The sequence below is a fragment of the Arachis ipaensis genome, chromosome B01 (assembly GCF_000816755.2).
Source record: "Arachis ipaensis cultivar K30076 chromosome B01, Araip1.1, whole genome shotgun sequence".
Taxonomy (NCBI): domain Eukaryota; kingdom Viridiplantae; phylum Streptophyta; class Magnoliopsida; order Fabales; family Fabaceae; genus Arachis; species Arachis ipaensis.
The window spans coordinates 50,433,327-50,447,607 of NC_029785.2; the positions used below are offsets into that span (position 1 = coordinate 50,433,327).

Genomic DNA, 14,281 nt, shown 5'->3' on the forward strand with positions numbered 1-14,281 from the left:
ATTTTTCTATATTTGAATTATACAACTTAAGAGTTGTAAAAGAATAAGAATTTTATACGATTTAGTTTAATAATTGAGATTTCGGAATTTAATACTTTAATTTTGCCTTCAAAATTTATTTTTAATCTTTATATACGCTACCTCGAATTCAACCGACTTCATGTCATTTATTCTATTTTTCTCCAATATCAATTCAAACACCAATTCGCATTCTTCATCTTCATGTACAAGATCATAATCTTAACCAAATTTAAGCCTACACTATACCTATCTGTTTCATTCTTGGCTTCGTCTAACTCTTTCTCAATGACTACAAATTTCCTCATCCTGTGCGAGTGCCATCTAATTCAAATTAAATCTCAAGTACTTCTCAACTATTTCAAACACTAAACAATTTCTCTATCTCTTAGTCCAAGTTAATCCATTATAACTTAAACCACTCACTCATAATTTTCATCCCTTAATCCTATGTCAATCCTCAATTCTCTTATCCCAAGATTGTTTTCTTATGTCTCTACAGTTCTAGAGCCACCAAAATCATCGCGCTTCTGCAGCGTCACTCTGATTATAAGCCACTAAGATCTTAATCACACTCTTACTCTGCCAAAACACTCCTTGAATCTCTTCATCTCCCTAACTAGACGTCATCGACCTTTACTCCAGCTGCACGAGTTCTAAACCTTGGCTTTCTCCACCACCTAATCTATTACCGCCTCCATCATAATCCTTAGGTTATCTCCATCCCTTCAGCAGCAGCTCTCATAGTAGGAACCACAAATTCATCTATATCACCTCACTCGTGTTCACGAGATGCCCTTTGGGTCATGTCCACACCAAACAATTGATATTAAGGTGATCAGTCTTAATATCTCAAGTCTAGTGCTTTAAATTTTTAAAAGTATGCTCATGAGCATTTATGCTATATATGTCTAGCAGACAACCTAAATAGCATGTACACACACCCAGAGTATATCCAAAAGCATAGTCAGTTCGTTCCTCAGGCTCTACAGGAACGGACTGCTCTGATACCATAATGTAACACCCTACCACACAGAGTCTTATGCTTAAGTCATAAAATAGAGGTGGTGAGGTATTACGGTCTCTAAAAGTAAAATTATATATATAAATATAATTGAAAAGAAATTTTTATCTAGGAGCCTTTGAAGAGAAAGAGTTGAAACAAAGGCGTTAAACAGAAAAGCGCAACACTAACGCAAACATAGTGTAATTGAAGCGAAATAAGAGTAAACTATACATGGATATATATAGTAAACAGTTTCAAGATACAGATAGCAAAGCTCATGACTCGGCTCGCGAAGATAAACCGACCAGAGCACTTAAGCATATATACATATATATAAGAGAACCCAAAATAAACCCAAAATAAAAAATTTACAGAACCTGTTTCTCCAAAATAACCTCTAAGGGGAAAGTAATACATCATATACATAAGCAATGGAGATAATGAGTCTCTACATATATACATAATCAAAATAAAGTCCCAAAAGCACAAGGATCTTTGCTAGTAGAAGCCTCCAGCATGCCTCAGCGAGGTGCCTCACGTCCTGCATCTAAAAACCACAAAATATGTATTGGGTGAGAACCAGAGGTTCTCAGCATGGTAACAGTGCCCATATATCTAACATATATGTCCCAGGAAAGCTGAAGGCAATTCTAGAACTCCGACATACGATTTAATCTTATAAAAATATAACTAAACCAAAAGTAAATAAGGCAACTAACTAAGGATCTTCATTCTATACTAATATTCCCTTTTCCAACTCCTCTAAACCTCCCAACTACCACCGGAATCAATTATTACACACACAATTACTACACGTAAGGAAATCACAGGTAGAAAGCATATACAGTAGATAAGCAGGTAGCAAGTAGTTTATGCAATCAGTTAGGCATTACAAAAAAAGCATACCAAACAAACACATAGATGCAAATGATGCAGGCCTGTCCTGTGGCTGATGAGTCTCATCTATCGGTTATAAAGCCAACCTGACGTGTCCAGTAGCTAACTCGGGCACAGTCTCTTTGTTGCGCCTTAATACCATTAGAGGGTATCTGTGCCCTGTCACCATTAGAGGGTATCTGTGCCCTGTCACCATTAGAGGGTATCGGCGCCCTGTCACCTTTACAACCAGAGAAATAAAATTACAAGCAAACTCGCATTCAACGTTTTCCATCATGATTTATTTACCACATTCATTCATTAATCATATATGAATCTCTGGCATACTCACCACATTTTCACACTTCCTCAATTAATCATAATCATTTAATCATAATTCATATTTCAGTAATACTTCTTTTTTCATTTTCCCTTACATTCATTCATTCATTCATTCATTTTTCAAACTTTCTTCATCTCCAAGTTACCATTCCTGCCTGCCTTCTTCTCACCACTAAACATACAACTACAGTTTAGGGGCTAAAAGAGTAAAAATAGAGATTTAGAGGTTCAAAATTATATTTTAAAACAGAAAACTCATGATGACATGTCATCATGTCATATTTTTCTATACTTTTTCATACAAGAAATTGATGATTAGTGCTTAGATATTGCATTATTTTGTGCTTAAATAGTATATTTCTTTGATCTTATGATTTTATAAACTTTGTAGAAAATAAGAAGAAAAAGAAGCAAAAAAGCACAAAATAAGTTAAAAAGGAGAAAAAAAGAATTTTGGGACACACTTTGAAGTTGGAGCACACTTTGGAACCTTAGGCAACGCTTTTAAAAGCGTAGCCCATGACCATGAATGAAAGAAACAAAGGCTAGTGCTCATTAAAGGGAGCGCTACGTTAAAATTTGTTCACTTTTTCGGGCTTTTCTTTAAGCCTTGTGACAACATGACCATACCTCATTCAAAGGGCCATAACTTGAGCTACAGATGTCCAATTGATGCGCTTTTAGTTGCATTGGAAAGCTGACATTCTGAGCTTTCCAATGATATATAGCAATCTTTATTTGACATGAAATTGAAGTGCAAGTGATAGGCATATTTAAGGCCCAAAAACCAACCAAAAATGCTCACACCAAGGCTCGAAGAGGGGAACCAAGCAAAGGCCAGGAGTAGCGCTCAAACATTCAAGCGTAGTACCCTCTTTTGCTCACTTTTTCGTGCTCTTTTGGAACCAGGGAGAGCCAAGCATGCACAAAGTAAGACTCACCAAGAGGGAGCGTTGGAAAAAGGCAACGCTACGCTCCCTTTTGCTACCTTTTTCATGCCTCAACCAAGGAAAGCAAAGCTCACCCAAGGCTCAGCATTATATAGCGCTCAAATAGTGAACACTATGGTTAAGGACCAATTGCAACCAAGGTTCACCAACCAAGAGTGAACGCTACGCTCACTATACCAAACGGAGCGCTCCCCTGGAAGGTTCACACACACCTTGACTCAATTGAACCAAGCAACCCTGACCCATGCCACTTGAACCAAGCCATCTTGGATCCAATTCTTCACAGACCCAAGTCACCAAATGCATCCGGATCCACTCTCATTCAAATCCAAAGAAAGCAAAGCCCATATCATCACTCAAAGGCATAAGAACAAGCTAGATTAGGAATTTCATTTAATTTGTAATTTGATTTCAATTTCAATTTCATTTTCATTTTTATAAAGCCTATAAAAAGGCATCTGTTTCATTTTATTAGCGAGGCTGGCTCTGCTAGAGAGCATTAGGAGTAGGATAGAATAGAAAGCTTTCTTGAAATACTTTAAATTTTCTGCACTTTTATTTTTCAATATTGGATTTATGAAATTTCAGTTTCTGCAACCTTTGCTACAATTTCTTCCTCTGTAATTTCCTTTCTGTTTTGATCGAGAGAGAAATTGAGCTCTTGGCTTTATTTCCTTTTTGCTATTTTATTGAAATTGTTAATTTCTCTTTGAGATTTCAGATCTAAGTCTTCTTGAGCTTGATTTACTTTTCTGTACATTTACATTCTGCAACTTTACAATTGAGCTTGCTGCAAATCTGAGTTTACTTTCATGCAATTTAATTCTTCTGCAATTGTTCTGCATCTTACAATTCTTGCTGTGATCTGAATTTACTCTTCCTGCAATTTAAATTTCCAGTCACTTATTCTCAAGATCTCTTCAATTGCTTGCTTTACTGCTTTCTTTAATTTCTAGCACCCAGCCCCCTTTACATTTGATGTAATTTACTTTTCTTGTTCTTTAAGGTTCTGTCAATTTACTTCCTGCAAGTGAGATCTACTGCAATTTTACTTTCCTTGTCATTTAAGCTTCATCTAATTTACATTCTGCTCGTTACTTTCACTGCAATTTACTTTCTGCATTTTTAAATTCCTAGCAATTTCCTTTCTGTTGGTTACATTTCACTTAATTCACCAATGTTAGCTTGACTAAACTAATCACCCACTAAAGTTGCTTGATCCATCAATCCCTGTGGGATCGACCTCACTCTTGTGAGTTTTACTACTTGATGCGACTCGGTACACTTGCCGGTGAGTTTTGGTGTGGCAATCTAATTTCCACCCATCAAGTTTTTGGCACCGTTGCCGGGGATTGATTTAGATCAACAATGATTAAGTGAGTGAGAGGTCTAGATTAAGTATTTTCTTTTTTTTTTTTGTTCTCTGTTTTAAGCTGATAGCAAGGTGTTTGAGTTATTGCCTCACTAAGAAATTCTTCTCTGAGACATGAATTTCAACTTTCATTGGTGTTGTGTTTTACAAAATTCAAATGGAGTTTAACTCATCTTATGATCAAACAAATTTTATGGGATATTACCCACCATCATCAATTTCTAATGATGGCTGGGAATATCACCAACAAATTACAGATCCTGAGCACTCCAATCCATGGAGATATGTCTCAGAACCATAAGATGAGCAAGAGAATCATATGAGATACTTCCCACAACCACAAAATTATTCAAGTCATTATTCCAATAGTGGTTGGGAGTATCACCAAGAATTGAAAGAGTATGAACACCTCCCAGAACCACAAGATGACCCGTACTGCTATAACAACCACTCATATTGTGGCTGGGAAAGTCAAAACCAAAGGAATCTTGATGATCCATACTTTGTTCATCAAGAAATATCATCACTGGAGTATGCTTTCAATAAATTCATGCAAAATTGTCCACCAATGTTACAAGAAGATCCATACTGTGATGAATTTAACAATTCTTCAAGTTGTGCTTGGGAGGACCAAAACCAGAAAGCATATGACAATTCATACTCCACTTATCAAGAGCCATCATCACTTGAGCAAACCTTCAATTCATTTATGCAAACTTGTCCAATCTCACCTCACAGTTCCTCATTTAAAAATTCTTCCTCATTTGATTATGCCTCAACACAAAATCCCCTCCAAGATCCATACAATTCATTCCACCAACCACAAAACTTACTCCACAATCCACAAGATTCATTCCATATATACCTCTCAAAATAACCTCACCATAACACATCCATATCCACAAAATTTCTCTCAACCTTCATCTTTTGAGCTAGTATCTGAGGATCCCCTTCAAAATTCCAGGGAATTATTGGAAAAGCAAGAATAACTCCTCGAAGAACAAAAACAATTCTGGACAGAGCAAGAGATCCTCTTCAAGAAGATGGATGGGCACTTAGAGCAAATGAGAAAATACTCAGAACTGCTAAGCAAGGAAGATGAAGACCAATTGGTGGATGTGAAGGAGGAAATGAAAGAACAAGAAGAAGAGGTCTCTGTGTCAAGTGAATTTTCAGTAAAGAAAGAAGAGGTAGTGGAGGTAATTGAACCTGAGGTTGCATATCTACAAAATCCACTTGAGATGACAAGGGAACATGAAAACTCACAACCCTCACAAACTTTCCTAAACCAAAACTTCTCAGCATTTGAATCCATGATTGAAAGATATAAAGAGGAGATGAAGAAATCTTGGGAAGAACAACAAACCTCCTCCATAAAAGTGCTATTAAGTCAAATGTTGGGTGCAAAAGAGGAAGTGGAAGAACAAGAAAGTGAGGAAGTCAATCAAGAGAATTCACACTCAAGTGAAGCAGAGAAGTACATACAGGAAGAGCTCATGGAACTACCAATTCAAAAGGCTCTTGATGAAGATAAAACTTCAATAATCACACGGCAACCAAGTCTTGAATCCAGAGAAGTGAAGGCAACTAACAAGAGCACCAATACTGTCCCTGATCCAGCAAGCAAGCTCAATCAAGACATTTACAAAAGGAAGCTTGTTGAGGAGAGGCCAAGACAAGGGACAATAGTTGAGTCTTCTCCCCCCTTGAGGTCATTCCTCTTAACAAACTGGAAGAAGAGGAAGAAAGTGAAGAACAACATGTCAAGCTAATGACACTAAAAGAGCGCTTGTTGGGAGGCAACCCAACCTTAGGTAACATTTCATTTCTCTGCTTGGTTTATTTTCTTTTTTGCTTTATTTAAATTTCAATAAATTGGCATATGATTACATCCTAAGTTTGGTGTTGCCCTGCAACAAATTATTTTCAATCCTTCTGGATGATTGCATCAAATCAAAAATGAAAGTGTCACACTGAGATTCTAAGTTTGGTGTGCCACTTATTTTCTATGCAAGAAATCCAGCAACACAACTTGTCTGCATGCCTCTGCAGTGTTATTCTTTTCTTTTGGTTTGACACTTTGTTATTCTGTTTACTTTAGTTATTTCTTTGTTTTTAATGCATTCATTTATTTTGCTTCTTGACTGTTTTTATTAAATACCTCACCAAGAAATTCTTACTCATGACAGATTCTTGGCTTGGTGATTGTATTTAATATATAACAGTTCTTTGTGTTTAGTTTTAGTTCAAATAAATTGACATATGGTTGCATTCTAAGTTTGTTGTTGCTATGCAACAAAATTTGGTTCCAATCCTTACTAGATACTTGCATCAATTCCAAGTGAAAGTGTCACACTAAGTTTGGTGTGCCACTTATTTTCTTTATGCAATGTATCATGCACACCCTCTATGTTTGCAATCACAATGTCTCTGTCTCTTATGCCTTGATTGTTATCTTTAATTTTGCTTGCTTAAAACACATGTACTACTAACATTTCATTGTGTAAGACATTCATGATCCATCTTAGCCCCATAGCCATTGTTCTAATTGTTGCTTGAGGATGAGCAAGCATTCTGAGTTTGGCAAAAAAAGAGTAGAAGGAAAAGGACAATAGTAGAGAAGATGAATTACAAGGTTGTAAAGTTCCTTTTCCTCTCATTTGTTTCCAGCACTTTAAATTGCATGATTGTCTTTATCTTCTCTGTTTACATGTGTGTATGAATAAGCATAGCCTAAATTTTTATTGTAACATGGTGCTGTACCATTATGACTACCAACTTGAGTTTTGTGAGTTCAAAGCAGTAAAGCATCATGATCATAAACAAACAAGGAATTTAAGAAGAACTTAGCATGTGCATACAAGTATTGAAAAGCTAGTATGGTTAATTGTTGCTCAATTGCAGTAGATTTTATTTAATTGAAGTTTTCATCTAGGACATTTTGTGAAATCTTTTGAAATCATGAAAACCTTGAAGAAGCAAATGCAAATAATGCAAGAAAGAAAAAGGAAAATGGTGCCCGAAATTGTGATCATCAATGGCGCCAACAACTTGGTACGCACAATTGTAATCTCAACTCTTTATCATAACTTCGCACAACTAACCAGCAAGTGCACTGGGTCGTCCGAGTAATAAACCTTACGTGAGTAAGGGTCGATCCCACGGAGATTGTCGGTCTGAAGCAAGCTATGGTCACCTTGTAAATCTCAGTCAGGCGGATTCAAATGGTTATGGTGAATTGATAATAAAAAGGTAAATAAAATGTAAAATAAAGATAGAGGTACTTATGTAATTTATTGGTGAGAATTTCAGATAAGCGTACAGAGATGCTTTCGTTCCTCTGAACCTCTGCTTTCCTACTGTCTTCATCCAATCATTCCTACTCCGTTCTATGGCAAGCTTTATGTAGGGCATCACCGTTGTCAATGGCTACATCCCATCCTCTCTGTGAAAATGGTCCAATGTGCTGTCACTGCATGGCTAATCATCTGTCAGTTCTCGATCATACTGGAATAGGATTTACTATCCTTTTGCGTCTATCACTACGCCCAGCACTTGCGAGTTTGAAGCTCGTCATAGCCATCCCTTCCCAGATCCCACTCGGAATACCACAGAAAAGGTTTAGACTTTTCGGATCTCAAGAATGGTCGTCCATGTGTTCTAACTTATACCAGGAAGATTCTAATATCTCGGACTCGGTCCTCTGTATTAGATATCTAAGAGATACTCATTCTAGCTTGTTTGCATGTAGAACGGAAGTGTTTGTCAGGCACGCGTTCATGGGTGAGAATGATGATGAGCGTCACATAATCATCACATTCATCATGTTCTTGGGTGCGAATGGATATCTTAGAGAAGGAATAAGCTTGAATTGAATAGAAAAACAGTAGTACTTTGTATTAATTCATGAGGAATAGCAGAGCTCCACACCTTAATCTATGGAGTGTAGAAACTCTACCGTTGAAAATACATAAGTGATATAGTCCAGGCATGGCCGAATGGCCAGCCCCCCAAAACGTGATCAAAGGATCAAAAGATAATCCAAAGATGTAAATACAATAGTAAAAAGTCCTATTTATGCTAAAACTAGTTACTAGGGTTTACAGAAATGAGTAAATGATGCAGAAATCCACTTCTGGGGCCCACTTAGTGTGTTCTTAGGCTGAGCATTGAGCTTTACACGTGTAGAGGCTTCTCTTGGAGTTGAATGCCAGTTTGTAACCTGTTTCTGGCGTTTAACTCCAGAATGCAGCATGGAGCTGCCGTTGAACGCCAGTTTGCGTCATCTAAACTCGGGCAAAGTATGGACTATTATATATTTCTAGAAAGCCCTGGATGTCTACTTTCCAACGCAATTGAGAGCGCATCATTTGGAGTTCTGTAGCTCCAGAAAATCTACTTTGAGTTCAAGGAGGTCAGAATCCAACAGCATCTACAGTCCTTCTTCAACCTCTGAATCTGATTTTTGCTCAAGTCCCTCAATTTCAGCCAGAAAATACCTGAAATCACAGAAAAACACACAAAATCATAGTAAAGTCCAGAAATACACTTTGTTTTCCAGTATTACCACCGGATACATAAATGCCACAGGCACATAACTGGGTGAACCTTTTCAGATTGTGACTCAGCTTTGCTAAAGTCCCCAATTAGAGGTGTCCAGGGTTCTTAAGCACACTCTATTTTTGCTTTGGACCTCAACTTTAACCGCTCAGTCTCAAGTTTTCACTTGACACCTTCACGCCACAAGCACATGGGTAGGGACAGCTTGGTTTAGCCGCTTAGGCCAGGATTTTATTCCTTTAGGCCCTCCTATCCACTGATGCTCAAAGCCTTGGATCCTTTTTATTTACCCTTGCCTTTTGATTTTAAGGGCTATTGGATTTTTGCTCTTGCCTTTTGGTTTGATTTTCAGAAGAATAATCACTGGATTCATCATCCAAGGGATCAGTAACAGATTTGAGAGCTATTCTTTTTCTTTTAGTATATTTTTTCAAATATGTATTTTCAAACGCAAGTAAGTTCCCTCTCAGATCATCATATGTCATGGAATCAAGACCACTACTCTCAGATATCACTATAGCCTTAGTTTCCTACTCTTTTGTAAGACTTCTCAAAATTCTCCTCACAAGCACAGATTCAGGATACGTGATCCCCATAGCATCTAAGCCAATGATGATGACATTGAATCTTTCGAACAACTCATCTATAGATTCTCCTTCGTTCATTGAGAATATTTCATACTCTCTGTTTAGCATGTCTATTCTGGTCTTCTTTACTAGAGTTGTGCCTTCATGAGTGACTTGTAATTTGTCCCAGATTTTCTTTGCTGTTGTGCATCTTGATACCCGTCGGTATTCCTCGAAACTGATTGCACAGTTAAGCAAGTTGACAGCTTTGGCCTTGAGCTCCACCTTTTTTCTGTCTTCTTCGGTCCAGCTAGCTTCACCCTTGAGAGAGACTACACCATCGGCTCTTGTGGTGGTTGGGAACTGAGGACCTTCTAAGATTATTTTCCAGAGTCTGTAATCTACTGATTGGACAAAACTCTTCATTCTTCCCTTCCAATAAGTGTAGTTTTTTCCATTAAAGAGAGGAGGTCTGTTGCTTGACTGCCCTTCTGTCAGAGTGTAGGCTACCAGGTTTGAGCCACTATTTTCTTCCATCAGGATCTTTTCTCCAAGCTTCAAAGCTTGATCTCTTTAAGACCAAGTTCTGATACCAATTGATGGTTTATCAGTGGCTAAGAGAAGGGGGAGTTGAATCTTAGCTCCTTTTTGCTGAGTAACTCTTGCTTCCTTTTAAAATGCTTTAGGAGATTTTTCTGCGTTTTGTCTCATAACCAGACACGAGATATTTTTTTTTGTCTCGTACCCAGTCAGGAGATAATTTTCAATTTTGTCTCCTTAGCAACAGAAACTGAAATGGAGTAGGAGAGAAAGAGAGAATCACACCAAGAAGTATCCTGGTTCAGTTGCCAAGTACAATGCAGCCTACATCCAGTCTCCATCACAACAATGATGGAATTTCACTATAATCATCTTGATTACAGACACCAATTCTCCCTAGGAACTACCCTTCCTATCTGGGACAAGTCTAGAATCTATCACAATCCTGAACTTGACTTTGTCACCTACCAAGCTTTCAACTGCTAAGTGCTAACCCAACTTGCAAGGGGATTTCCACAGAATATGATACACAACACATAGATGTACAAAGGACCTCTAAGACACCTATGACTTTTTTTTTATTTTGTATCCTCTGCCTTTTTTTGCTCACTGGCTCTTTCTTACAAACCTCACACTGTTTGCCTTTTTCACCATGAGACTCAAGACAGACAAAACTAAACAGAAAAATACAATATGAAACACATTGAAGGAGAAGAACTTCTGTTAGCTTGGGTAGCTATGAGAACTCTGTGCTTTCACTCTTTTCTCCTTGCTTCAAGCCTTGGCTGTTCACCCTTATTATAGAAGGGGAAGCCTCAAAAGGTTGAAACGGTTCAACCGAGCTAATCTCCTTCTTCTTCAATAACAAAACCGGTTCGGTCAAAGAGAGAAGAGAGGGAACCGTATGCAAAAACCAACATGCAATTACCTTTTCCTCATCCCATCTCATCATACTTCATCAATCTGAGCCTTCCATCTTGACTTGGTCCCCAAGAAGGATTCCTGACCCTTAATGAACCCTCAATCTTTGACAGCTCCATCTGCTCTATCTTCTGCTTCTTCCCCACATAGTTACAGTAGCTACCTCCTGTGTTGGATGAACAAAAGTAGAGACGAGCCATACTCCAGGGATCTTCTTCTCTGACCGAATTGGATTGCTTCCATTTCTAGGTATGGAGATCTTGAGACTTCTTCACCACTTCTTACCATAAGTGGCAAAGATCTCAGCCACGCCAAAACTTGAATCTTTTTTTTTTTTTTTTTTGCTAAGGACATCATCACCTTAGCTCTTTTCTTGCCCATAGCTTCACTGCTCTATACCTTCCCTCTGATGGCTTACTTCTTCTTCTTTCCTGTGACATGACCGAAAAAGAGAGAGAAGAGAGAGAAGAAAGAAAAGCATTCAATGGAATTAAGAAAGGAAATTAAAATGAGTTAATTTTACACTCCCCATGCCTAGTAACGTGTAAAGCAATTAATGCCATCAAATTAATTTCAAACTTTCTCTTTCCAGTTACGAAGGCAATTAAACACAATTAAATGAATTTTGAAACCCATTCTTTAGTGGGATAATGTAACCGCGGGAAGCATGAAACTTTGCTTTCTTCCAATTTTAGTTTTAGACCAAACTTTGGTCTTGCAACAAAGATTTTATTTTGGGCTTGCACAATAATTTTCTAACCCAATTGACATAAAACTCAGCCACATCATGAATAGCAATATTTCACAAGGCTTGGAAGTTATCAACATATTGGGCTTATGTTTCTTTTAGCCCAATGACAAAAATATGCAAGTAAGAAAATTTATTAATCAACATATGTGATTCAAAAATCAAATTAATAATTTTATAATTAATTATTTTAATAATGTTTGATCATCATCAAATTAATTTGGAGTTTTCAAACTTATCAATTTATTATGAGGTATTTAACTTTTTAAGTAAGAAAAAGGAAAAAAATGTATAATTTGATCTAAATGATTATAAAAACATCAATTTAATTGATTTTTGAGTTAGAAAAAAAGTTACCGAGTAAAATCTTTATCTTTCTAGTAATATTAAAAACTTGTGAGTATTATAGTTTGCTTTTAAATATTTTAATTTATTAGAATGATTTTAATTTTAACATATGTAACACATATTTAGTTAAAAGATATTGATGTTTATATTCATCAAAGTGATGGTAATAATATACTTTATACTGTATTTTTTTATTTTTCTGGTCAAGACGATAAAAATGAAAATGAAGGTGAATATAATCTCAATAAATCAAATCTCGAGCAACGTTTTTCGGATTTTGATGATTATTGATTATAAACTTTAATGTTGACCATTAATATTTGAATATTTACTTTTTTTTTTACTTTTTTCATTTTTGTTTATATGAAATTATTACAAGACTTCAGTTGATATCCTATTTTTAATTTTTATATTTTTAAAATTTATATTAGAAAATATAATTATATTTTTGTGTATTTATTTATAATTTTATATATTATTTTATTATAATTTAATTATTTTAATTAAATTATAGTTAAATTAATTAAATCTCTAAATCGATAAACTACTACTAACTAGAATAATTGATGGTTCGATTTTTAGAACCTTACCTTAAACGTACACAATGTGACTAATCATCTATGACCAATGTGTAACTAGCGCAGTCAAATTAGGAAGTTGCTGCTATAGCATTAACATCTCAATCACCAATGTGCCTAATAAAGAAAATTTTGAGATTAAGTTTTTCAATGACAAGATATGTGTGTTCCTAATTTTGGTAATCAAAAAGCCTTCTTTTTGACATCAAGGTAAAAATTCCTGAAACAGCTTGTGTCACACATAGACTTTTGGTCGTTAAATGCGGAGAACAAAGATGACTCATCAGCTTTTCTAGGGCATGGAATTATTATCCTATTGAAAGAAAATGATAAGTAAAACATGCCAATATGGAATCAAAACACAAAAGCTATACCTAACCGTACATAGACCAAAACAAAATCCATGTACGTAGGCATTAAGCATTTTTCATCCTTAAATAGCATGCATACAAACATTTTTCTTTCCGGGCTAATTTAATGTTAGTTATGTTTAGCATATTCCTATATCTACATATGAATCTCGTTTGAAGTACGAAATAATATTAATTATGAGATAGATATATGTATTCATGTAATGAAAATGAGTAAAGATCCACATGTTTATATTAATTTGGTTATAAGACATTTCTGCTTTTCGTTGTAAAGGTGAGACAGCTCTTTAATTTTTTTTTTTTTTAGGAAGTTAAAAATTACTAATTAACCATAGAATAATAATAAAAAATTATGCCTAGTTATTGATAGCTAAGTATAGCATAATGGTAGGTAATAATTGAAAAATTATAAAAAGTTAATTTTTAGTTAATTAATATTAACTTTATAATATTTATTTTTTAAGATAAAAATTATTTTTAAAAAATTAACGAATATTAATCGAAAAAGATTGACTCAACTCATAATAATTTATTATCAGATACACTAGAACATTAAATAACAATTCCAAAGGAGCTAGTACTAAATAACATAATTAAAAGGTTAATAATAACAAGGTCTACTACGAACAACAGGCATGAAACAATTCCAAAAGAGCTAGTACTAACTAGCTTAGTCCTTAGTTATCAACTTATCAACATAAACCACCATCATCATCATCATCATTATCAGCTACAATAATAGGTGCATACATATATAACCTAAAGGAATCAAAGTTCCGCCAATGAACTTGAAAGGGTTACGTTGATGATGGATTCCATCGGAGAATTTTCACTTTTGCATTTACTTGAAAGAGAAAAGTCACATCATAGTGCTATAGCTAGCTGAATCAGTAGGGTGAAACACCAACATTAGCCGAAGCATAAAACCCAGCATCTTTCATCAGGACCTCTTCTCCTTCCTGAAACAAAACAAAACAAAATATTAATAGACACGTTGACAATAAAATTCACATAAAACTGTTCAACTATTCTAAATCAATCATTATTATAGGTGTATATATAATATGGCTATTAATAAAAAAATA

The 14,281-nt window shown here is 35.6% G+C and overlaps 1 protein-coding gene across 1 annotated transcript in view; it reads right to left on the bottom strand.

The window, feature by feature from the left end:
• Positions 13,706–14,281, bottom strand: part of LOC107606859 (axial regulator YABBY 1-like) — a 2,743-nt gene continuing 2,167 nt past the window's right edge. Inside the window, exon 5 of the mRNA XM_021121226.1 lies at positions 13,706–14,155. Coding sequence (XP_020976885.1) covers positions 14,084–14,155 — 72 coding nt within the window. The 3' untranslated portion in view covers positions 13,706–14,083. The remainder of the gene's footprint in view (positions 14,156–14,281) is intronic.